The sequence below is a fragment of the Cyprinodon variegatus genome, unplaced genomic scaffold, assembly GCF_000732505.1.
Source record: "Cyprinodon variegatus isolate N-32 unplaced genomic scaffold, C_variegatus-1.0 Scaffold217, whole genome shotgun sequence".
NCBI classification, from domain to species: domain Eukaryota; kingdom Metazoa; phylum Chordata; class Actinopteri; order Cyprinodontiformes; family Cyprinodontidae; genus Cyprinodon; species Cyprinodon variegatus.
Genome location: NW_015150670.1, coordinates 788,846 through 813,495, shown reverse-complemented (window position 1 = coordinate 813,495; position 24,650 = coordinate 788,846). Strand labels below are relative to the sequence as shown.

The 24,650-nt window shown below is 38.4% G+C and overlaps 1 protein-coding gene across 3 annotated transcripts; it reads right to left on the bottom strand.

Moving 5' to 3' along the window:
- Window positions 1-2,482: 2,482 nt before the first annotated feature.
- adar (adenosine deaminase, RNA-specific) lies at window positions 2,483-22,923 on the bottom strand. 3 transcript variants are annotated; one of them, XM_015380571.1, is made up of 16 exons: window positions 22,810-22,923; window positions 17,125-18,832; window positions 16,406-16,710; window positions 16,115-16,310; window positions 15,833-16,029; window positions 14,889-15,015; window positions 13,579-13,817; window positions 13,354-13,510; window positions 11,426-11,594; window positions 11,130-11,223; window positions 10,886-11,002; window positions 10,684-10,811; window positions 8,841-9,023; window positions 8,610-8,722; window positions 6,760-6,887; window positions 2,483-5,628 (listed from the first exon to the last, which is right to left on the bottom strand). In XM_015380571.1, the coding sequence occupies exons 2-16, from the start codon at window positions 18,712-18,714 to the stop codon at window positions 5,304-5,306; spliced, it is 4,068 nt and encodes a 1,355-aa protein (XP_015236057.1). In that variant the 5' UTR covers window positions 18,715-18,832; window positions 22,810-22,923; the 3' UTR covers window positions 2,483-5,303. The 3 variants fall into 3 exon arrangements, with proteins under 3 accessions (XP_015236057.1, XP_015236054.1, XP_015236056.1); XM_015380568.1 differs by having other exon boundaries at window positions 2,484-5,628; window positions 14,880-15,015; XM_015380570.1 differs by lacking the exon at window positions 22,810-22,923 and adding an exon at window positions 19,791-20,104 and having other exon boundaries at window positions 2,484-5,628; window positions 14,880-15,015.
- Between the last annotated feature and the right edge of the window lie 1,727 nt (window positions 22,924-24,650).

Below are 24,650 nucleotides of genomic sequence, written 5' to 3'. Positions count from 1 at the left end.
GACTCACATTGGCTAAACGCAAAAGCACGATACACATTTTAAGGTTTATTTCTTATACATTTATAAGCAACAGCTGATGGTCTGGAATCTTAAAGGTATTGTCAAGGATTTTCGCAAATTTTTAAAAAAGACCTGACCTCTCCACTTTAAAAAGAAAATGCACATGAACAACCCCGTACCTGCTCACGTTAGAGCAGTGTTTTTCAATCCTGGTTCTCAAGGCACCCTGCTCTGCATATTTTGGATGTTTCTGAGGTTCAGCACACCTGATTCAGATGATTGCAGTTCAGCAAAGCCTGATAATCTGCTATCAATTGATAACAGGTGTGTGAAAGCTGGGAAACATCTAAAACATGCAAGGCAGGGTGCCTTGAGGACCAGGCTTGAAAAACACTGCGTTAGAGAACGCCTATTACCGTAAATGCATGCGAGAGCCCATTTCTCCTTGTGCACGCTCTGTTTAAAAGTTGCTGTTTGCATTGCTTATACAAGCTTACTTTCCAAAAGAACATTTGCAATTTTTCCACTATGTCAGACTCACCACTGGTAAGTGAAAATGGGAACAAGCACGTAGGACAGCCTTATGTAAACATATCACCGGAATGATTGACAATTAGGAGAACCACTTATTTTGATGATCCACCCAGAAAAAGAACATCCTACAATATACCTTTAATTTATAGTAAATAAATAAAAAGTAAAAACCATTGATTACAGCTTTGTATGTAAAGATACTATAAATAGTCTTGAAGCCAGCAGAATATCAACAATTATCCAAGAATATAAAAATGTGTAAAATGTCCTAAATCGGTCATTTATATCATCTTACTAGCTTCCAATTTGGATGTTCCTTTATGTTAAGACCATGCATCTTAATTCATGTCACTCACAACCTATTCCTTTGCACCTCTAAGTAAAATTAGACCAGAAATATTTCCTGGCTCATCTGGTGATTCCTGATCAATTTTCAGCAGCTTCTTCAAAGAAAAATCTCTGATCAAATATGTTTCCAAAATAAAATAATCTGTTGAAAATGTGTATGAAAACAGAACATAATACATTTAAAAACTTCATTTCAATGTAGTGGATCAAAGCTAAACCCATAATAGGATAATCCACTCAGAAATCCAGCATGAATATAATGGCAGCCTGTAGTTGACACTGAGCAGCCCAGGGGCTTCATGTGTGCACATATCACCATCTGCTGATCCTTTAGAGCATTGTATTGGGATTTAGACTTATTACAAATCAGGGGTGAAAATCTTCGTCTTGTGAAGGTATTTTTCCCTCTTACAAAATTTTATTTTTTTTGTTTCAGATCATCAAACAAATTTTAACTTAACAAAAACAGAGTACATAACAATAATAAAAGAAGTTTAATAATAATCCCACTGTCCAAATCAGCTTGGGTCTGTGCAGAAAAATAATTATTACCTAAACCAAGAGGCTCGTCTCAAATTTTGGAGAAACATCTTCAGCAAACTAGTAGTCTAGCTATCATTTAATTTAAGGCCTAGGATTATCATGTCCTGGTTCACTGAGAATCTACAACAGCTAATAACTGATTGGATTGACAATCACGAAGGGTGGAACAATATGCCTCTATGTTGTACGTGACCTTTTACTTTGTTGTTGAGGAATTTTAGTTTATTGCTTTTAGAATTTCATTAATTCAGTCACAAAGAAAGGCTGTAAAGTCTTGAAAATAGTTAAATCTAGACTTTGACTAGGCCCTGCTGAAAGCCTCATTTCCGTTCTCAGATGCAACTTGGAACTTTGCCCTTCTGCATAAGCCAAGTGCTCTGGAGGTTTTCCCCTGCTTCCACAGGCTGCATTGCTGTTTCTCTTTCAAACATAAATATAGATACATACATACATAGATTTAAGACATTTCACAAATCAGTACCAATTATGCAAATTAAATTTAAAATTAGTAAAAACAGAAGAAACGTGTATGGGTGGTACATTTTGACCTGAGTTTGGATCCTTATGCAGATTATTGCATCGACCTTTAATATTGTTTATAATGATAATTGGCTTAGTTGTGTTTTATTACAAAAGTAGAAACAACTGTATTTGAGGAATAACAAAGCTATTTGAACAATCTGTGCAACTTAAATCATTTGAGGTGTTTATATATTCTTATTAGGCCTTTCTCATGGCATTATATTACCTTAAGGGTATACTATTAGAGGTTTTATTCAAATGGAAAAAACTGTAGATCAATTAATTAATTAATTAGAATGCAGCCCTTATCAATACACCTCCATTAGTGCCATTAAAACAGTTCTTTTAAAACAGGAAGTGCTGCATGTCACTGAGACCTTTCAGCTCCTGTGTGCACAACCATTGAAATACAAAATAAAACAAATCAATTGCCATTTTTACTACCGATATCTAAATTGTTAAATGTTTAAAAGAAATATTTCACTGGAATTTAAATAAAAAGAATTACATGAAAATATATATAAAAATGAATTTTTTTTATTGTTTTATAAACTATATACATTTGAAACACAAATACATTCACACACAGATACACACGCTGTATATAAGCATAAAACTCCTAGCAACTGTTTATCCATACAGCAGGTTTCAGAGGTCTGAGTCCACATCAACATCAAACAATAATCTAATTTCCATCTCTATTTTTGTATTTTGAATAAATAATATTGCTACTTTATGGTTGATTTAGTCCCTCTGATACAGCTGAAATGTATACACTGCTAATATGTTGAACAAAGTGCCCTCTGTTCTACAGCAGCAACTGGGGGCAAGAAAGAAAATCAGAGAAAATCCAAAGTAAAATCAAATATTAATTCTGCCGAGGCAGCAGACACAAAATGGCCTAAAGTAACAGTGAGTGCTTGCATAGCTTCTCCTTGCTTGGAATAAAACCCCCAAAACAAACAACAGCTTCTGAGGCATATCTGCATATGAGCTTTATTATTATTATAAGGAGCAAATCATTTAAGAATCTATTTGCATTTGTTAAAAAAAACGACCAGCTAATAAACAAAACGAGTTCCTGACACTAGACTCAGGCTTCTAAAACCTACCGTATGTCTGTGTATTCGTGTATTTGTGCAGAACTGATGTATATATCACATCATCCTTCTTAATGATGAAAACAGCACCCCTTGCAGCTATATTCCCCGACAGACCTCCTGAGAGGGCAACACATGAAGCTCTGACTGCATCCCATGTGGTAGCTAAAAGCAACATTTTAGGCTTCAAACTTTACAAGAACAATAATAACAGATTTAAAAGAAACACACAAAACCACACAAGCCATAAGAACAGCAATAGTGTACTGGTTTCAGACACCAATACCAGCATTTCTCTATAAAAGCTTGTATATCAGGACAGATTAAACCAACAAAGGGAATATGCTGCAATCTACGCTGAGTTTGTGGAAAATATGAGACACCATGTTAAAGGGATGTCCAGGAATCAAACCAAACTTGAAAGGTAAAACTGGTGTGAATTAGAAAACCAGATGCTTCAACTAAAACCTATAAATTAAGGGTTAAAGCTAGACCGTACTGCTGAAAATCAAATTAGGTCAGTGCATTCCTCACTTCCAATATAAGTAATAATAAACAGTAATTTGACCTCAAAATAAGGACATTTTCAGTGTGTATAACAAAAACATGTATGATTCGGTTTCAGTCTGAATTCACCTAAAGTGAACGGCAACGTAAAAATACAAAAACAATCCCGCTGCTACTTTGCTGAGGCCTCTTTGGTCTTTACAACAAGCCCTCTGTCTTATAAACCAGACAAAAAACAAGATGTATAACTTTTTACGCCAACACTTCTCATGTGTTAGCATCAATAACACAAGCAGATCCATTTCACAAGTACAAACTTTCAGTTTTTGCTCAATTTTCAACCCTGAACATTGAAGATTTAGAAAAACAGTTGGGTTGTCAACCTCAAACGTAAAAGGTTTAACTAATTGGTTTTACGACTTTATTAGTTTCAAGTGGGCAGCAGAATGAGTTAGCAGTCTTTCTTTTAAATCCCTTCTGATCAGTTTTTTTATTCTTTAATTTCAGATTCATATTAATGGGGGTTGATTCTGAGAATTATCAGCCCTTACCTGTAGCCAGATAAGAAGAGTCACTAAATCGCTCTCTTCTGTGCCATCACATAAAGGTGGATAAGATGGTGTGTTTCATCAGTGAGGGATCTTAAATTTATTCAGAGGGTAGAAACTGTTGGAGGAAGCTCTTTGAAAAAAACATGTCCATTCATTTTATATAAACAATACATTTCTTGACTATGCTTTTGTAAAGCTAGATGCAAATCAGGCTAATTCAAGTCTTGTTTTTAAGTATCAGTAAAACAAATTTTAGGGCAATAACTTTTTCCTAGATTGGAGTGATTTTTTTACTCTGACTTCAGAACAATTTTAATAACCGCACACAGGAGAAAAGCATTTGAGTCCAGATCCTTCATTACCCCTTCAACCTGCTAAGGGTGCTGCTCTGCCACATTATTGAATAATGTTAACCAGAGCAAGTATCTACATTTTCATACGGCTCCCCCATAAAATAAAGTAAAAAATTTATAAAATATTATTTGTTCTTTATTTTTAACCTTTAATTGTTGCTTTTTGTTTTATATATAAAAAAAAAGATTTTGGATATCAATGTCATAAATAATGGTTATATAAAATAAAACAATGTTTTGTTTTTTTAAACCACGGTGTGATTTCATTCACTGCTAAAATGCAGGGTCACATTAGGCCAAAACCATTTTGCTGCTTTAGGTGCAAACAGAATTAATATAATCAGTAGAAGTCATCTTGGTCCAGACCGTTTGACAATTTCCTCTAAACCAATAGAAGAAAACAAGATTTTAAAGCAAAAGCTCCAACAGCAAAAAATTAAAACAGAATAGACCCCACACTCGACAGAAATTTAAAAATAAAATTGGAAAAGAAAATGACATAGTTTCGGTTGAGCCATTGAAAGCTGACAGAGAAGGAACATGGATGCAGAAAGTTTCTTTTGCATGTAGTGTTTACAGAGCTCTGCACAGCCTGTGGATCTCTCTGTAATGTCAACTGTAACCTCATTCATACTTCAGGCTTTGCCCTTGACTCGTCTTGTCCCTTTCTATCACTCTCCCTGCACCCTTCAAACATGTTTCATCAGAAGATACAGTTCTGGCCACTGGCTGTGTGCTGTTTGATTGTACTTTTACTTCATGTCTGCAAAACCCACCCCCTCTCCTAAATCATACCCTGCTCTCCATTTCCCTCACAGATGAATAATTTTTTTAAGTACATGGGCCTACACCTCCTCCTGCTTGCACTCGACTACCCCTCCGTTATTATTGTTGCCATATCCCACATGGACACCCCCCCCATTGTATCCAGTTGCCTCAAAAGCCTCAAAGCTCTTCTCTTCCAGCGGCTTCCCGATCCAGGCTCCGTAGCCGTGGACGCAAAGAGCTTCAAAGAACCGCTGCTTGGCAAGTTGGAAGGGCATGGCCGACGTCTTGGCCTGAGCGTAGGAGGATAGAGAGAGGAGGTCTGTGCGGCCAAACCTCTGGCACAGAGAGCGAAACATGCAGAAGAGGGTGGATTTGGACACGCGGGACATGGCCTGTTTGTTCCTGAAGGGGGACATTTTAAATAATTGGTTAGTTATGTACTGATGGAGACCAATGTAGAAGCCATTATATCTGTAACTGATATATATCTGATATAAATAACTAAATTAATTACACATGCTGATTTTTGGTACTTTTATGTTGCAAATTAAAGCTCTAAAGCTATATAAAGCAAAATACAGTTGAGTTTTTTTTTTTTTTTTTTTAGTTAACAACTGTACTTTACCATCTATTTAACACAGATAATCCATTATCTAGGAAGGGAGCGCATGAACACAGGTTAACTTAAAAAACGAATCTTCTCTTATGACTGTAAATGCATAGGGTATATTACAATAAAGGCATCACTGTGGTTTCTGAGATTGAAATCATTACAAGTCAGGTGACGTTTTTAAGTCCTAAAATCATCCATTGTGTCTGCTGCTCTTCCTCAATGCTGCCATCTGCTCTGCAAGCGGCTCCAACAGATACAAATCTGCATCCTAAAGGTATGTTCTATCTAATGACGCTGACCTTCTTCTTATAACTGCTTCATCTCTCTCTTTAAATCCACTGAAATATATCTGCAGAAGCAGTTTACATGCTCAGGAACCCCTTTCTCATTATTTAAGAGCACAACAAACTAACAAATTAGTCAAAGTTTTTTTTAAAGAGATTTTAACCATATATCTCAACATCTGCTCATTCTGCTGTGAAACATTTATTTCAACAGTATTTTATGTTTTTGTAGCTTGTTTGTTTTACATTTAAAGATATACTACAGATAGGCCAATACATTGGCCAGCTGATATTAGCTTTTTTTCGGGGATCAGCATTGGCTAATTAGCTATGACTACTAGTTGGTCATAGTTAGTAGACTCTGACAACATTCGAAACTAACATCCACAAAATGTTATTTTTTTTTTGGCCTTTATTTAACCAGGTTAGTCCCATTTAGATGTAAAATGTCTTTTGCAAGAGAGACCTGGCCAAAAGGACATCAGCATAAGTGTAAATAATGTAAATGTTTAACAGCATCAAGTTCTAAAACATCCTAAATAGAATCTTCAGCCTCTGACTAAAGATAACAGACCTATGAGGCTACAGAAAAATTACATTTCCAGCATGAACAAGAGGTAACAGTTTGACACATACCCATCTAGCTTTCCTTTGGTCCCATCCAGAACCTCTACATTGTGCTGGTCTGGAAAGCTCCAGTTCACACTGGACTCCTTGGTCTTGCCTGTGTGCCTGGTGGAGTCGTACACACTCACTCTGCCCACCTGGAGTTCAGCAGGGGGGGAAAAATGTTTGGATCTAATGCAAATTGCAAGTTTGCAATTTCAAATACTAAGTCTTAAACAGACAAAACACTAATACCATCAGTGGGGATGTGTACAGAGAGTTAAACAAAATGCATCTTTCATTGTACCAGCCTGATATCACCCAGAAATCTATGAAAAACAACCTTCAGAGAATAAAGTCCCATTTTGTTTTCTTTGTAATGTTAAGCACAGACTGTTAAACTCACCAAGGACTTAATTATGTGCATCCATACTAACATGTAGAACACAAAACAAAGTAAACTGGTGATATTTGTCTTCTTTTTCATTAAGACCATTAGAGTTTCTGGGAAACTTTCATAATTCAAAATGCATGATGTAAATATGATGTGACCTGTAATGTCCTGGTCTAATATCAGCCTATACCTAAAGATTCCAATATTGACATGCAGATAAAAACACTTTGTTTTTGTCAAAAGTTTATCGAACACATTGGTTAATAATCAGTTAGTCGGCTGTTATTGCACCTGTCGTTACTATTTTTCTCTGCTTGAGTAATTGAATTTGATCAAAACCTTTTTATAAATTCCAGTAAAAAAAGGTATGTATGATTCTTGCTTATATCGTATCAGCTGACATCAGAAAGCTATATCATAGCAACAAAGCAGTTTCTTTAAGTGGCTTAGACAAAATGAAGAACTGGACATGGGATGAGGATCCGTCTATCTCGTGCCATAACGCACAGTAGGAAGAAAGATAAGGACCCTAACTCAATCTGCAAAGATCACTACTGAGGTTCCTCCAGCCATTTCTATACTTCACATAATGTATTATATTCAGTGTCTTCTTTCACTCTAGCACAATTAATTATAACTTCTTTTTTGTGATATAGATTTAAAACTGTCATTCACTAATATGTGTTAACACATTTGATAAAAAGCTCATGTTTATTTAAATCTTTAACTTTCTGCTTCTAGGTGAGATTCAAAGAACTGGACTGAGGAGAGGACCATTTATGATACAACACCAGGAAGTGGAGGAGAGTCCCTCAGGTTGCTGGAAGGAGTCTTGACTCTGGAGAAGCCTTCCAACAAAGACTTCCCATCTTTTTAATGAATCAAAGCATTTTGTATTTAGTTATGTACCATATACCTTCACAAAGGTTTAAAAAAAATCAGCCAATATCGATGCTCTAAACCTTGAATTTTTATTTTATGGCACTACCTCATGTGCAATTTAAACAAGTTTGTGATGTTTCCTGAGTACAATTAAATGTTTTTAAATTAAATAAGATTGGAAGACTGAAGCTGTGTTGTGACCTGATAATATCCGATAGTGTCACCCATTAACAAAGGCGATATTAACCAGATTTAAAATCAGCAGTCAGGCCTTTTAAAGATCTGACCAGAAAACTGCTATCAGTGGACCTTTAGTGCAGAATAAATGTGGGCTGAACTGTAGTACTTGCTTGATACAGACCCCCCCTTACAGCATTAACTGATATGAATGATGTGATTGTGGATATTTTTTTCCTGGCAGCACAACAAGAACTCTTCTGCTTTTTGTTAATTGATGGATGAGTTCCATTAACAGACGCCGCACAATAAAAACAGCTGTGCAGGCACAATATAAGACTGTTGGCAGCTTCATTAATTAATTTACTGAAAATGACCTCAATGTTTCTGATTTATGTCCTGATTAGAGAGCAACTTATGCTCTTACCTCAGGGTGGTTCAGAGTGAAGGGAGGAGGGAGACTCTGGGAGAAGGCCTCACCGTCTCTGGCGAGCCGGCAGCAGACCGCACGCGTCAGGTGACCGTGGCTGTACAGATAGCCTGATATGATGTAAGACAGAAATCTGTCAGTGTGGAAGCGATCCTTTTTTACCAGTACTAAATCTTCTAAATGCTTGTCTAAGATTTTAACAACCACCAATCAGCAGCATGATTTTACCCAGCGTGATGGACTTTAAATAGATGGGATGTAAGAAATGAGAGAGCAGTGCCCCCTGCAGGCCCAGCACATTCCAGCGCAGAATCTTATCACTACAGCTCATGGTTCGCAGCCTTTCACCGTGCTGGATGCCGTCCCAGGTGGGGACAATGGCGCTCGACTCTACCGGGATGGTCCCCTCACCTGCAAATAGCAGCAGGAAAGCTTTAACTCTTTCAAAAACACCATCAGTTCATTCAGCACAATAAGTAATAGCATCGTGGCACATTCAGCAGATATAAAAAAGCCTAATAAGGCCTGTTCAAATGGTAGCTTTTTGTGAAGTAAAATGTGAGACAATGTTGCATTTTTTCCCCTACATGTAATTTGACCTATGACATGTGAAGCGAAAATTAAAAAATAATTTCATAGCTGGGGTGCCACTGTGATCACAATCACCCCCACATTACAATTCACGTTGAATCAGAGGCCAGAATTAACCGCAGATTATTAGACTAATCCCGGGGAACCAGCCGCTGTTTTAGTAAAGGTCAGCTGTTTCCTGAAATGTGCTGCATCTTGCAGAAAAAATAAAGTTTGCAAAGAGCTTCAAAATCATTAGAGCGATTTCACTGTTAAAAGGTTTTAGACACAATTTTCATGGCATAAGAAACTGAACATCGTTAGGACGGTCAGAAGTAGAAAGAAATACAGCACAGCAGTATTAGCAGGAACTGAACACCCTTATAAAAGTGACGACACAATGAGAAGAAAACTGGCCACTGAGGCTGCCAAGAGGCCTGCAGGAACATGACCATTTGCTGTTAGTGCATCACCCATAACAACATATATGTTTTATTAAAAACAAAATAATCTAAGCAAGGCTAAAAATTGGAAATATCCCAAAACTATGTGATGGATTTTAAAAACAAGCTTAAGGTTATGATTACATGATTTGGCACAAAACAACACTGAGCAGTATCACCAAAAGAGATATAAGATGGGCAGTGGGTCAACAAAAAATAACAAAACAAAAGCCAGCAGATGAATAGCTCAACACCGGAGCACTGAGCATGCAGATTTCTGGGAGTCTTATTTCCTGATGCACAAGCATCCGAGTTAAGATGCTGGACACCTTTTTTTTTTTACATTAAATAACATGTTTGAACTGAATGTAGCCTTAAAATTTATCAGGTCTTGAGTGCAGACTGCCAAGTGCAAAACTGACGCTAATTGGCATTTCAGACAGGATGCAACACGCTCATTGCGTGTTTTGAAACCCATTATCTCCAAAGGCTTACAGGCAGAATAGAGTGTTGTGCGAGACACACACATAGTGATCATGTATCTGACTGGAATGCACATCAGAATCACTGTGCGCTTAGATTGGCTTATTACAAGGGCAGCTGCTCTTTCTTTCTAGGACTGGGTACCACCACTGACCGCAGTGGTTCACAGTAACCGCTTCCTTTCACCCCTTTACATAATGTAGGTAGCTCTAAGTAGCGTGTGTCTGCAAAGCGGGTCTCTGTAGTTTTTGGTCTTTATTCACACCTGTACAGAAGGTGCAGAACAAGTGGGGAAACAAACTTTGGTCTGTTTGAAATGGGCCAAATGTGACAAGTGTGGCAAAATTAAGGGATGTTAAGAGGTGCTTCAACAAAGCACTATAATTTTTCCCCTTAAAAGCTTTTTTTTTTTTAGATATGGGATTTGACACATTACATGTAAAAGAAGTGCAGGAAATTATTTATCAGTCTCATCTTTTAATATCACAAAATCTAGTTAATGTATCAAAAGCAGACTTTTATATATCCACTGTAATGACCCCCTTTTGCTGGTTTATTTAAATGTGTTGTCTGACCATTCTCCACTTTAGTGCGAAGCTTGCCCTGCTTTGCGTTCTCAAAGAGAGGCTTGTGCCCCTGGGTTTCATCTCCTGCCTCACTGCATGACTTATCGAACAGGGCTCCATCCCCACAAGGTGCAGTGCTGTGGAAGAGGAACAACATGAATGTCTGACAAGAGCCAAAATAAGATTAAAAGGTCTAGCAAGATGCCCCAACCTGATGTAAAGGTGAAACGTGATGTCAGATTTGATCTTGAGTTTGTTCTCCTCTGCTGGCTCAAAAATGCTGTCGTCTGCTCCATCACAGTGCTTGAGCAGCTCGCTATACAGAAACCTGAGAGGAAAGGAGACGATGGGTTACGTCTCAAAATAAAGTCGCGCTGGCTGTTTCTGGGAGAGGAGAGCGTATTTTTAGAAATGTGGGAGAAGCATCAATAAACGAGTGTGGTATCCATTTCTACCGGATAAATCCCCTCCTGGAGATGATTTCAGCATGACAGTCGTTTACAGTCTCTCCTTTAAGGCTCAGCTCCTCCCCTTTGACACAACGATTTCCTGACACATAAAAGAAAAGGAAAAATCCAAGTCAACCAACATGACAATACAGTCTTGTGTGATCCACACGTATTAGATTTGTTACAGCACTTGCCTCTAAGAAAATAAAAACAACAAAATATACAGACAAAATAATGCAAGGACAACACTTTTTTTTTTCCCGTTTTACCGACCCAACTTTTGTTATATGTCATGAATTTACCAGTTCCAAGGCTGACGACAGTTCCCAGTCCCTCCCCTCTTCTCATGACGATGGTAGCCAGAATCTTGCGTCCCAGGAGGCTGTGCTGGATGCGGGTGGTCAGGGCGTTGAAACGCTGGTGGCTCAACATGGCTATCTGGTCGTGCAAAGTGCTGCCGCTAACCGGTAGCTGCAAAGAAAGAAGTAAACAAGAAGCTTTCAAATACTGTGCGGCTTTTCTGTGGATTTTTCCTAACCGCCAGAGGGTGAAGTCAAAGTTGGAAATGAAAGAATAAGGGGCTAATTTTCATTAAGCACAAGAGCAATCTAGCAGCTGACATGATGGAGAAAAAAATTCCCAAATTGACACATTTTGACCTTTATTTGCTGCATTAAAGCTGCCAAACCAATGAAGAGACTGGGCTCAACTCCTGCAGAGCTGAAATAAAGAGCTGACAAAGTCCCATCTTTCAGTAGAAGCTCTTACTGCTGTAAGCAAACAAGCTAACAGGAGACAGCTATCATCTTTGTCCCTACTCTAGGGGTGATAAGTAGAGCTCTCCCTACAGGTTCGGTGGGAGACAATTCAGTAGATATCATTGGCTTATAGCCTGGTGTACTTTATATCTTGAAGTTTCCAGTTTTTTTCAAATAATTTTGTGCCACAGCTTGTAGTGAGGTGCGCTCTTTAGCGCAGAAAATACAGTATGTGTTCTTCTAAATGGCTTTACGTCTCATACACTGGAGATAAAACAAAAAAACCACACCCAAGCCAAAACCTGCTGTACGGCTTGATGAATGAGGGCTCAAATTACGTTCAGGTTTATTACAGATTTTCCCATCAACTGTACATAAAGAGAATCCCTTTCAATCATTAAAAATGCAGAGACAAAAAGAACATTATTTCCTCATTGTGCAATGAGGTGGGCTTAAAAAACAAACAGATCCTGTTCCAGCATGTTGGGTTGCACCGACTACGCTCATTTACAGTAGGCCAACAGACATGAGCTTCAGTAATTTTGTTAAGATGGATCCTGTAGGTTGGTGCGAGTTTTTACTCAAGCTTAAAAAGCTAAACAGCTAATATCTTACATTGTGTTTATTTTGTCCTTTTATTTAAAACTTAATAGATACTGAAAGTGGAATGAGATTGTTGTATTGAAAAACACTTTGCAGAGCAAGTGTAACAAAAAGCAGATCAATGGTAGCCATGCCGACACATTCATAGCTGATCTATTCATTCTCCAGTAATTGCCTCTTCCTGACATGCTTCTGAACGTGTCAACTAGAATATCGGTAGGTGAGGTAGCTAAGAACTGACTGCAGAACCAGATTAGGGATTAGACAGTCATAACTACTACCTTCTGTTAAAGCCCCACCCTGTTAACACTGTAATTATTTTAAGTTCCAATGCATTTAAAGGTCTAGTGAATGAAATAATGATATTCCCATGGCCTAAGATTATGGACTCATGTCTGTGCCTGCCTGAGTAGATCTTAGCTCTGTCTTTGATCAAATGGATCACAGCATTAAAGTATAAAGCCTCAAGCATGCAGGGATCAATGCAAGGGCACTGTGCTGGTTTGGATTATATATGATGCCCTTTATATGCTAAAATATTCAAGTATATATCATTTTTATTACTATGCTGATTACACTTATGTACACTACTTTTATAACAAACATATATTTTTAAGCTTGTAACACAATCCTTGTTCAAAATGATCAATTGTCGCTTAAAAGGACAATAAATTAAGAATTTAACCAGTTATTCCTCAATTAGGTATTTTATTGTTAAGTTAAATTTTCAGTTTACTTATACGTGAAATGTTTCTGTACTGTAGCATGTGCAGCTTTTGTCCCATGTTGCCAATCGGAAGCCAAACGCAATATTTCACATATGTGGACGACTTTGTTATTATTAGTGAATGTGTTTTCACAGTGGATACCTCAGTTGGAATTAGCTCTCCAGTGCGCGCCGCCCTCTCAGCTTCTCCAATCAAAACCCGCAGCGCAGCATCTGCCGCTTCCTGCTTTCCTTGTTTCTTGTTGGAGGCACAAACTGAAGGAAACCACCGTCCGCCCAGCTTGGCTTGGTAGATAAACCTTTCAAAGAAATGGCTTGAGCATAAAGAAGGTTTTCAGAATTTAAAAGCTCAAATGTTCGTACTTACTTAGGATCATGTGGGGGTCCAGACTGGCTCACCAGCCGAATCTCAGCAGCAAAGCCCCGGGCTCTGGCATACTCCAGCAGACCTGACACAGCGTTGTTGTTCAGGTGATTGATGAGGTCCCCAACCCCTGCCTCGTGGGCAGCTCTCAATTCACTCGCAGTTAAAGGAGGCAAAGAAGGACAGGTGGCACTGGAAGCACCTCCATCTCCTTCAAGGGGCAGAGTGAGGGGCAACTGAGGCTGGAAGGCAGGGAAATGATAAACCAGAGATGTAAAATAGTCAGCAAGAAGAACAGATTTTTAGTACATCTGGCATTAAATGAATACTGAGCATTAGCTGGTTTGTGATTGCATCTATACTTTTTCACCCTTAGCTAATATACGAATTTAAAACATGAGTGTATTTTATTTTGATTCTTTGAATGGAAAAACTGAAGTGAGAGAAAAAGGATGCATGGTTTTCTAGATATTTAACACCTGACAGTGTATTTAAACATTGCAACTCAAGTTTCACAAAAAATATGTTGACCTAGATTTAGGTATGAGCCATGGTTGGGCCATTCTAAGGTATGATATGGTTGCTCCAGTTGCATGCTAAAGGTTGTCATCTTGTAGGAGGGTGAACCTCTAACCCAGCCTCTGCAGATTTCTTCCAGGACTTTCCTGCTTTTAGCTCTATCCAACTTTCAATCAGCCACGTGGTTCAAATAAAAGTAATGATTTCTAACTATTCACCGAAATCAGAAGGATGGACTAATAATTGTCATACGATATATTTTCCATCTGAGTGCAGGATGTCTGTTGCTCCCTTGGGAGCTTCTCCTTTTTTTCCCCCCACTGCCCTCTTTGCCTGGCCTGTCAGTTTAAATAAAGAGACATGCCTGAGTAGGTTTGCAGTTCTACAACACATTTCTCCTTTTCAGTTGATAGATTAAGCAGTGCTCCATGGGGTGTTTAAAACTTGACTTATTTCTTTATAACTTTCCCCCCGTTTTAACTTCTTAGTACCTGTATTGTCCTGGCCTTAATGATGCAGTTTTTCCAATAGCTTTTTAAAGATCTTTTTCACTTTTTATTATTATTAATATCCACTTCTTTGTAATGTTAAAAAAATACGTATACCAAAGTTTAATGATGTGATGAAATGTAAAATAGTGTAAATAATTTCCAGCTCCTGTTTATACATACAGGTCTTAATCATTTTGTCTGAACAGGAGAGAAGCAGGTTCTTTGTAGAAACTAGATGGGGCTAAAAAAAGCATAATAATATCAACTCCTTAAGATTCTCTTTCAATATCTTACCTTGTTTACCTGCAGTTTTCCATCGGCCATTAATTCTTTAACAGCCTCCTCTGCTGCCAGCTGACGGGCCGCCTTCTTGCTTGGTGCTGAGGCTTCAGCAAACAGCATCTCTCCAACCTTCACCTTGAACATGAACCTGAGAACGGGACAGAGATTAGAAGGCTGTAACCAAGAACACACAGTACTTTAAGATTAAGACACAAACAAATAAGATACGGTTATTATAAATTTTACTGCTTATGATACTTCTTTGGTTTCTTTTAGAAAAGGTGTAACAAACCACGAGACAATAAAACTCTCACTCCAGAGACCATTTAAGAAATAGATTTGAAAGAGAAGACAGACAAAGATGGCATTGTCTCCAGTCAGATGACTAAAAACTGGGTCACAAGTCCAACTCTGCAAGCTACGACGCATTTTTTTTTTTTTTTTTTTTTGGTCACACTGGCTGTATAGAGGCTCCTACTAAGCATAGGTTGACCAGATGTCCTGATTTGTGTGGGACTGGGCAGCATTTTTTTCTTCTGTCCCAGTGGCCCACAAATTAAAACATACCCTCAATCTGATTGGGTGAAATTATAAAATCTGAAAAAATATTCAACAGGTGCTTTTTTAAAAGGAATAATACGTAAAATTTAACCCATAGGGACACTGCTAAAGACTGCAGATTAAAGAAAGATGTGTAATATGCAATGCCGTTCTCTAGTCCCACTTCAGCTGCACCCTCGCACTGATATATACTCGCTGTGTGCCTAAACAGGGTGAAGATGGATTATTTACCTTCATGTTCAGAGGTTTTATTTGTATTTTCCCCAAAAGGGATGTATTTTACTCTGCTACCTTCTATCTCTTCCTCACTGACTCTTACTCCCTGCAGCCTGATCAGCCCTAAACATTTTCAAAGAAATATAAGCAGCAACCTTATACGATCTGAGTGATGACAGAGCGCGTACCTTGGGTCATGTGGTGGGCCTGCCTGCCCTGTGTTAATGAATTCGATGGGGTTTCCGCTGCGCTGGCTATACTCCATCAGGACAGACACGGGATTCTTCCCGCCGGGCAGGGAACGGGACAGAGGCTGGCGAGCTCCTTCTGCTGATCCTTCCACACTGTTAGATCCAAACGTCCCACCCATATTTTCATCTGAACCCTAAAGAAGAGAAAGATCAATTAAATTAAGAAACAACTACATTCCTACAGACAGTTTTTTTTTTTATTTGTTTTAAAAATCTCACAGTGGCATCTAGAGGCATGTCCACTATTTGGTCCCCACTGGTAGCATTTCCCTCCTCCGGCGTTACCGTCCCTCCCTGCATCTCTCCGCTAAGCACGCGCAGAGCAGCTGCAGCAGCATCCTTTTTAGCAACCTTCTTACTGGAAGCTTCTGCGACAGGAAACAGCTTTCCATTCAGCATCACCTGCATACGAAATCTATCAAGGGCAGGGAAAGAAAGAAACTCAATCCACAGGCTGGACTGAAATCTGTTATCCCTAAAACAGCATGGTTACCTACAAAGTCGACTAACCTTGGGTCATGAGAGGGTCCTGATTGGTCGAGGAGCAGAAACTCACAGTTTTGGCCCAGATACTGGGCATACTCCATCAGACCACTGACGGGGTTCTTCAACCTCACTTCCTGTAATTTAGCCTGCAGGTTTTGAGGAGGTGGTGCAGCCACAGACACAGCAACAGTTCCAACGGCGCCACCTTGCTGTTCTGCAATTTTCTTGGCATCAGTCTCTCGCCGGATAGCATTGAGAAACTCTGGAATGTCATCAGAGGCCCACGGTAGGTCGCTGGGAGTTTTGTCTTCACATGTTAGAGTGGGCTCCTAAAACAAGGAAAAAGGGATACATGAGTTAAGTTTTAGTGTTTAAATCAAGTAATAAAAAAGCTAAATTCTCCCTCAAGGTAAATCTAGTAAAAAAGAAGAAAAAAGCTATCATTTTCAACTTTATTTAACAATAAAACTCTTTTTTCAGATGGTTACTTTGGTAGAAAACAGTGTGTGTTTCTCCAACACCTATTTCCCACGTGGATTTTTTTTTTTTACTTTAGTTGAAATATAGGCAAAACGTAAATGTGACTATAGCCACAGGCTTCAGAAAACAATGTCAGCATTAACTCCTTTGACATTACTTGAAACTGGAGGTCCAGTTAAACTTTCAGCTTCACAATAGAAAACCTGGAATAATCATTACAAGTTAAAATATTATGAAAATAAAAAGGATGAAAGTTAACATACCAAACCACTTTGACTTTGCTCCAGCAAATCATCAGGCAGAGGCAAAGGCTCAAGGCCTGGCATAGCTGGTAACGCTGACGATGGGAAGACAGACCCTTCGTTATTCTCTTCTGTACTGATTTCCATCTTTATCAGATCCCCAAAAACAGGAGCACCTTTTGAGACTTTCAGGCTCCTTTCCATCCTCTCTTTGCGGTGGGCAGAGAGCTCCCATTTTGGAGGATTGGTATCACGATTTCTAACAACTTCACCTTGCCTTTCCAAAGCATAAAGTGTGGGGTTTACCTGCTTAGCACTTGTTAGACACAGTTTTTTGGCTAAAACGAGAGCAGTTGCCTCTCCTAAATCAAGAAGGCATTGTAAAATCTGCTCTTTGTGTGCCATGATGGGAGAACTAGCGTCCTGATTAGTGGAGCTGGTTGTGCTTGCAGGATCGTTTCTGTGGTTCTGACTTTCTGCTGGTGACTGGGCTTCTTCCGAGTCAGAAGACTCTGGAGACGGGCTGTAAGAGGAACTAGATTCTGTGTCAGATTTCTCCTCTTTAACTTGTCCTTTGGTTTCCTTTCCTGGGTCAACCACGGTTTCAGTTGTTTCGGGTTGTTCGGTACCGGCACACAGATAAGAAACTGAATTTCTACTATCAGAGACCGGACCTTCAGCTTTGTACAAACTCCACAGAGGAGGTTGAAGTCCTTGCTTAGAAGCTCTTTGTGAGCCCTCCAAAGAGTAGAGCGCCTTGTTTACTACCTTTTTGGGCAAATGGAGTTTTTTGGCTAACACTTTCGCAGAGATACTCTCACCTGGCTTCAAAGCAGCCAGAACCCCGTGCACCTGCTCCTGTATGTGCGGTGTAAGGCAGATGTTAACTTTTCCAAATCTGGAATCAGCTAAGGGGTTGGATAATGAATATCTGTCTAACTTCTCTCTACCTTGGTTGGCTGGATCTTGTTCAAGAGAGAAACTCTGAAAACTATCACACAGAGAGTCTTCCTCTCGCCAACATTGCCTGTTGGAAAATTGATTATTGTTGGTTTTTCCTTGGAACTGGTTTTTATTTTGGAATCGAGGGCCCTTGGCTCCTCGAGATGCTCCTGGACCCAAAGAGTAATGAAAACTCTGGTTTTGGCTTCCTCGTCCTCTCGGACTGCTGCCAGGGTTTGGATATCTACTATAGCCCAACTGTGAATGGTATGGAGAACTAGGAGGCCTGCTCGATGCTGCCCCGCCTCCTTGTAAGTGAGGTCTGAACTGCGGTGCCTCAGAGCTCCGTCCTCTTAGGAATTCTACTTGTCTACTATGGAAGGAATTCGGAACCGGACAGCCACCCTGAACCTGGTAATCTATGTGGTCAGGAGTAGCGACTACTCTAACCTGGCCTGGTATAGGGGGAGCAGATGGGAGCAGAGGAGGCGGTGGCTGTATAGGCCCTCCTGGATGGTGGTAGTAATTTAGATTTGGGATAAGCTCCTGGCCGGCTCTATAAAAGAGGGAGGCCTGACCGCTTCTGTAGTAATTCTCCTTAGCCTGAAGGTGGGGATGCTGATGTCTGTTGTAATGTTCTTTGTAGGACCCTCCTCTACCTCTGCTCATAGCGCAGGGGTGGAGTTAAAAGGGGGGCTTGGACAGCTCTTTGTTTAGGATGATTGCAAGTCTTCACACTCCAACAGAAAAGGCAAAAGATGAACCCTTGGGTCAGGATGGACGCACACTGGAAGCAGAGACAAAGCCAAAGTCAGAACACCGACAATAAATAGAAAGGTTACAAGAAACCGTTACATCAGCAGACAACCCCTCAGCCTGCTTAAGTGTCCTTGGACAAGTCTCACATTCTATACTCCAAGGACGCTGCTAACATCCTGAAATGCACCACACAACAGAGCAGACAATCTGGGAAGGTTTAAGCATAGACAGTAGGAAAAAGTACATGCAGAAATGAATCTCTGCTGCTTTTATTTTCAGATTATAACACACTTAATCTCCAAGGATACAGTTGAGGGAGGTGCCATCGTTCTGTGTAATGCTAAAAAAGAAATCCCAAGGTAAAAACAAATCGGTTAATAATTAAAAACTTCTTGTCGCATCTATATATTATTTCTGGCCTGTTACAGAGGGTGAAAACTATGAAGTGGAAAATCCAGCAGCTTTTAATTCTGTTTATAGGTATCTTATTTCCCTACCTCCAAACATACACCAGGGATCACAATCTGAAATTAAGATTACACAGTTTATTTTTTTTTTTTTATAAAGATTGATTCCGCATTGAGTGTCATACCCAACACCCTCGATGATGTCTGCATCAGTGATGCTGACAACAAGAAGTCACCCAATACTGAGTCAAGTTTCATCGCCTCTGGTCCTGTCAGCACAGAGCTGGACAGGCCCACATTAATGGAGCACAAAGCAGTGTCGGTTCATCAGAGTAACAAGGAGAGACAGTGGGCTGGAGCAGACTCATTCTGATCCTGATGCAAAGCAACATCTGACACACAAAAATACAAATATGCATTTTGGGGTTTTTACAAATAAGAGTTCTTCATGTTTACATCCCAGTCAAAGGGGTAAATAAGTAAATAATGAAACACTTCTGTATGTCCTTTTATTAGACATATGCATTGTGGTTATAGAAAGCACAAGGCTTTGCACTAGGACACAATTATAAATCTCACCTTCAGGCGATCAAATTGAGGAAGCAGATGATAAAGGAGATAATGAAGCCAATTTGAGCTGCTTTTGAAGTCTTCCAGCAATCAAGTTATTTAAGTGAAATAAGATGTAATATATAAAAATTCTAATATTGAGGATTTTTTTTTAAAATCAGCACGATAAATGCAAAAAAAATAAAGGAAACCCGGACGTTAGTTAGCGTCAATAGAAAACAAACCACGCTAGATCATTTAAGTTCTGCTCTAAAAAGGCGCTAATAAATACTGCATGTGTGACGGTGAGGTTGCACCACGCGCTCCTAAGATAAAACATCTAAGATGGAAAAGAAAATCGGAACACAGGGAAACGTGTGGGACAAATAACTTTCGTTTTCCCTTCTTGGTAAAAAGTTAAGTTTCTGTTGTTGGTCACGTGATCGGCGCAGCGTTCCTGGATGGACAGAGGGAAGCTGAGCTCTGGGTCTAAAATAAGGATAAAAAGATCGACGATGATGATGTTATCTTTATTTAATTTTTGTCTAAACACACATTTATCACAGACTCTATGGTACCCATGGACGCTTAACGGCTTAACTTTGATCTCTAGAGCCGCGGCGAGATGAGAAACCATTCACGATTGGCTGCTTTTATTTTGAAAAACCGGGTTTTGATTTAAGGGGACCACTCCCGTTTCCTGTCTGGGGAAACTCCTGGATATATGATAAAGACCTTTCCTCCTCTTGAGCCATTAATGCTCCTTAACAAACATTTTTAGTACTTATCTTATGGAAATTTATCACAAAAATAGATCTCATGTATACGGAAGAGGATTAGGGCCACTGAAAAAAAGTTAACTGATTTAAAAAAACATTTTTTTTTTCATTTTAACATGGGAAAAAAGTCAGAATTCTGACTTTAATCTCAGAATTCTGACTTTTTTCTCAGAATTATGAATTTTTTTATTGTCAGAATGGGCTCTATGCACAGCTCCACTACTTCCTGAATTTAAGGCAGCTCCTTTGTTTCCTGTCTTTCATTACTGGATGAACTGATTAATCCAGGTGTGTCTGGCCAGTTACTTAGGTCATACACACCTGGATTAATCAGTGCATCCAATCATGAAAGACAGGAAACAAAGGAGCTGCCTTAAATTCAGGAAGTAGTGGAGCTGTGCATAGAGCCTATTCTGAGAATTCCACAAATGAATATTGTATTAAAAAAACAAACAAAAAAAACATATCACCCAGTTTCTGTTTGTTTTCATAGTGATCCACGTTTGGATCAGCGCATAAGCATTAAGTCTCACACCAACCCCCTGTTCACAAACATTGGATTCATATACACTCTGCCTTGATTCTTTATGCTTTTCACATTTGTGAATAAATCATGTCACACCAATATCCATTTTCATATGCGAGTTGAGTTGAAGGTAATTCATATATAAGAAATGCCCACTACACATTTGTATATTACATATAATTTGATTAACCTGAAAAAAAAAACACATGATGCATAAAAACTTTATTTTGCACTCAGTTAATTATGGCTCTGTTTGAATGATCGGAACTACGACTGAGTTGGTTTGATAACTCAAAATCAAACCAAACAAAAACTAACTTGCTGGTAAATATATTAAATACCATTATTATACTGATTTATTTGGAGTAGGCAGAAATGCTGCCTTACAGGTTTGAATGACATAATATCTTGCCAAAAGGCAAAACCAGTCCCTTACAGGGTCACATAGTTTGCATGAAAGTAAGATAACCAGCAGGATGGAGCGTGATCTCGCTTTGGCAACCGTCCACACCTGAGACAGATGAAGGCGTCCAACATGTCTAATGGTGCCTTCATGTGGTGTGGTAATTATGGTAAATAACAAAAACTGACACGAAAGTTGCACATGAACACATCGCTCATGTTGTGATTTTCACTGCATACCTGGAAAAATGTTCTGATACCAGAGTTGCTGAGATGATCAAAACCTTAACCTTTTAACATGTCAGAGCAGAGAAACTATTTTGTATGATGAGTACTGCATTCTAGCCTACGCAATGCCAGGATTATCTGTACATCAACCATGTTCCTCTTCCCTACCACAATAAAAATGACCCTTTCCACTGATCCTTGACCTTTTACAAGTGGAAAGGATCCATTTTACCCTACTGAATGTAGGCAGCACAAGGACACAGAGACTTACTGGAAGTAATCATATTGCTATCGAACTTATTTTATATAGGGCTCACATAAAAACAGCTTTGTTGCCTTTACACCTCCTAATGAAAACCAGCATTTTTATGTTATTTATCAACTATTGGGTTTACACGTGGGCAGCTTGCACGTGGACAAACTCCGACACTCTTCAAAACAGTTTTAAAAACTGAATCATATGTGTGGTATTGCCACACCAAACATAAAAGTGTGAAAATAACTCTGCTTTGACTTAAAAAATGAAATGAGGGTAAACCAGTTTAATCGCCTGCTGTTCAAGGTTTGAGTATTTATGATTTTACACAACATAATATTTCATTTGGGTGTATTAGTACATGTAAACTAAAGGGATTTGCAAAGGTTTGGTACGAACCTGCTTGAACTGGTTCATCTCATCCTCAATTTAATCAAAATGAGATTTGAATATAACGTTTCAATGTTCTACAAGTGACACAACTACAACTACTTAAAACTCAAGTACAACTAGTTAATTGCTCATTAAAACAGCAATACGTCCTCTGTTTTCCTCTTTTAAGCACTTACATGCATAATGTTATCACTTTTATATTGAAGGGTAGAAAGACTAATTTATTAAACCACCGAGATATAATGAGGTTCATATATATGAAAGACTGACATGCAGTAAAAGATGCCAAAAGCTCCTATCGTTCTTCCACCAAGCTAACATTAGCCGTTATCCTGCTAGCTCCGCTCTCTGCACCATTTCCCGTCCCTCGCCTGATGCGCCTTTTCTAAATGTTTCAAAATACCCAAAACGGCGAACTACTCTTCGCTAGATTATTTACAAATATGACTCGGTTTTAAAAAATACCTTAATTCGCCTTCCTCCTCCTACAGTATCTCGTTGTTTTAGTCAACTCCGTGACAAAAACAACCAAGCCGCCGCTGCACGGAGATGCGATGGTTTGGTTTGCAACTGGAGCCAAAGGCTGTACCGTCGCGTGTGAGTGACGTAGTCATAAAGGGCCACTTTCGAATATTTTTCTAGCGAGTCCTTAGCAGGCACCTAACTGTGTTGGACACTTAATGCTGAATGCTTTTTAGGTGTCAAAAAACAAAACAAAAAAACACATAGACACTCAACACGTTGGTTGGTGGAAAAGAAAAAAAAAGCATGAACTTTTTTGTGTGCTTTAAATTCAATTTGTTATCAAAATAGAAACTTATTTCTGCATAGCAATAATATATTAGGCAGTTAAATGGACTTCAACTTCTATGCAAGATCAACTAAAGAAAATCAAATAAAATAGAAAAATATGTGTTAATAACAATTAATCCTAATCCCATATTTAACTTTAATCCTACAGTTTATATCTATATTGCTAATAGCGTCACATAAAACTGTAAAAAAAAAAAAAAAAAAAGGATTTACAATTTTTATAAATTTAGTTTCCTAGGTAATTGATGGATCACAACCTTTTCCAAAACTCAGAGATATTAAGCTCAGGATCTGAAGGGCTTATAATTAATTTAATCACATAGGCTACAACCGATATTAGGAAGGTGGTACATATTTATAAATGTAACTACTGAAAACAGCACTGGCCTATGGTAATTCTATTTTCTGTTTTGTTTTTTTTACCTCTGGCTGTATAAACATCTGAACAAATACTGGGCAGCTTTTCTTATACAGTTTTTCTCAGTTGCTTTGGCACAATTCTCACAACACATTCACACAACAGCCAGTTCAACCTATAGAATATTTAGACATTTTAATATTTTGGACATGCATCAATTGTTTTAATACAACCCTCAGCTGTTTGATAACTTTATCGTTTCCCATGTCAAGTCACACAAAATGAACTATAATTGTTGTAAATGCAAAGTAGTCATTCTATGGACAGCCAAAAGTCCTTATTTCTTCGCTTGAGCCATTGCATACAAAATATTAACTTATTTCTCAAAATCATTAAAGCAAATTTCACAGACTTTAAAATATTTTTTTTTTGTTTCCTAAAACTTTTTGAAAAGCTACTGTGAGGTGAACCTCACTTTCACTGATGTGAAGGGGTGTGTGAAGCAATAAATGCCACAAAAGATAAGATTACCATAAACCTCTATTTGCAAGCATACATGAACCAACCAGGAAAAGATGTGTACATTTCTCTTAGAAGAAATAGAATAGAACAGAAAATTCCTTCATTATCCTGCAATGGAAAAATTGTGCTGTAACAGCAACAGATTGACCAACATTTTTTAGTGAAAAGATTCACACAAAATAGAACTTAAAAGTGTATAAAAAAAAAAGTAAATAAAGACTAAACGGCAAAGAATTAAGAGAGAAACTGTTAACACAAATACTGCATAGTTATAAAAAACATTTACAGAAAGTGTATCTGGTTAATTTAAAACAAACATTTTACAATAAGTGATAGTAAAATCAGCAGTTATTACATAACAAACTCCCATAAATACCTAATCATCAGGTTTATGTATTTAATATTAATATAATTAGTAGTATATTAGTATACTTACTCAAAATAATTACTAATTATTGTATTTATATCAAATACATTTTATTGTGGGAATTGCATAAATGTAACCCTGTTTATTATGCAATTCAAACAATGAACTCATTAGTATTACATTTGAGTAAGTATACTTTATTAATTCAAAATACATCCCACTGATAATTTTGCATTTTAAATAAAT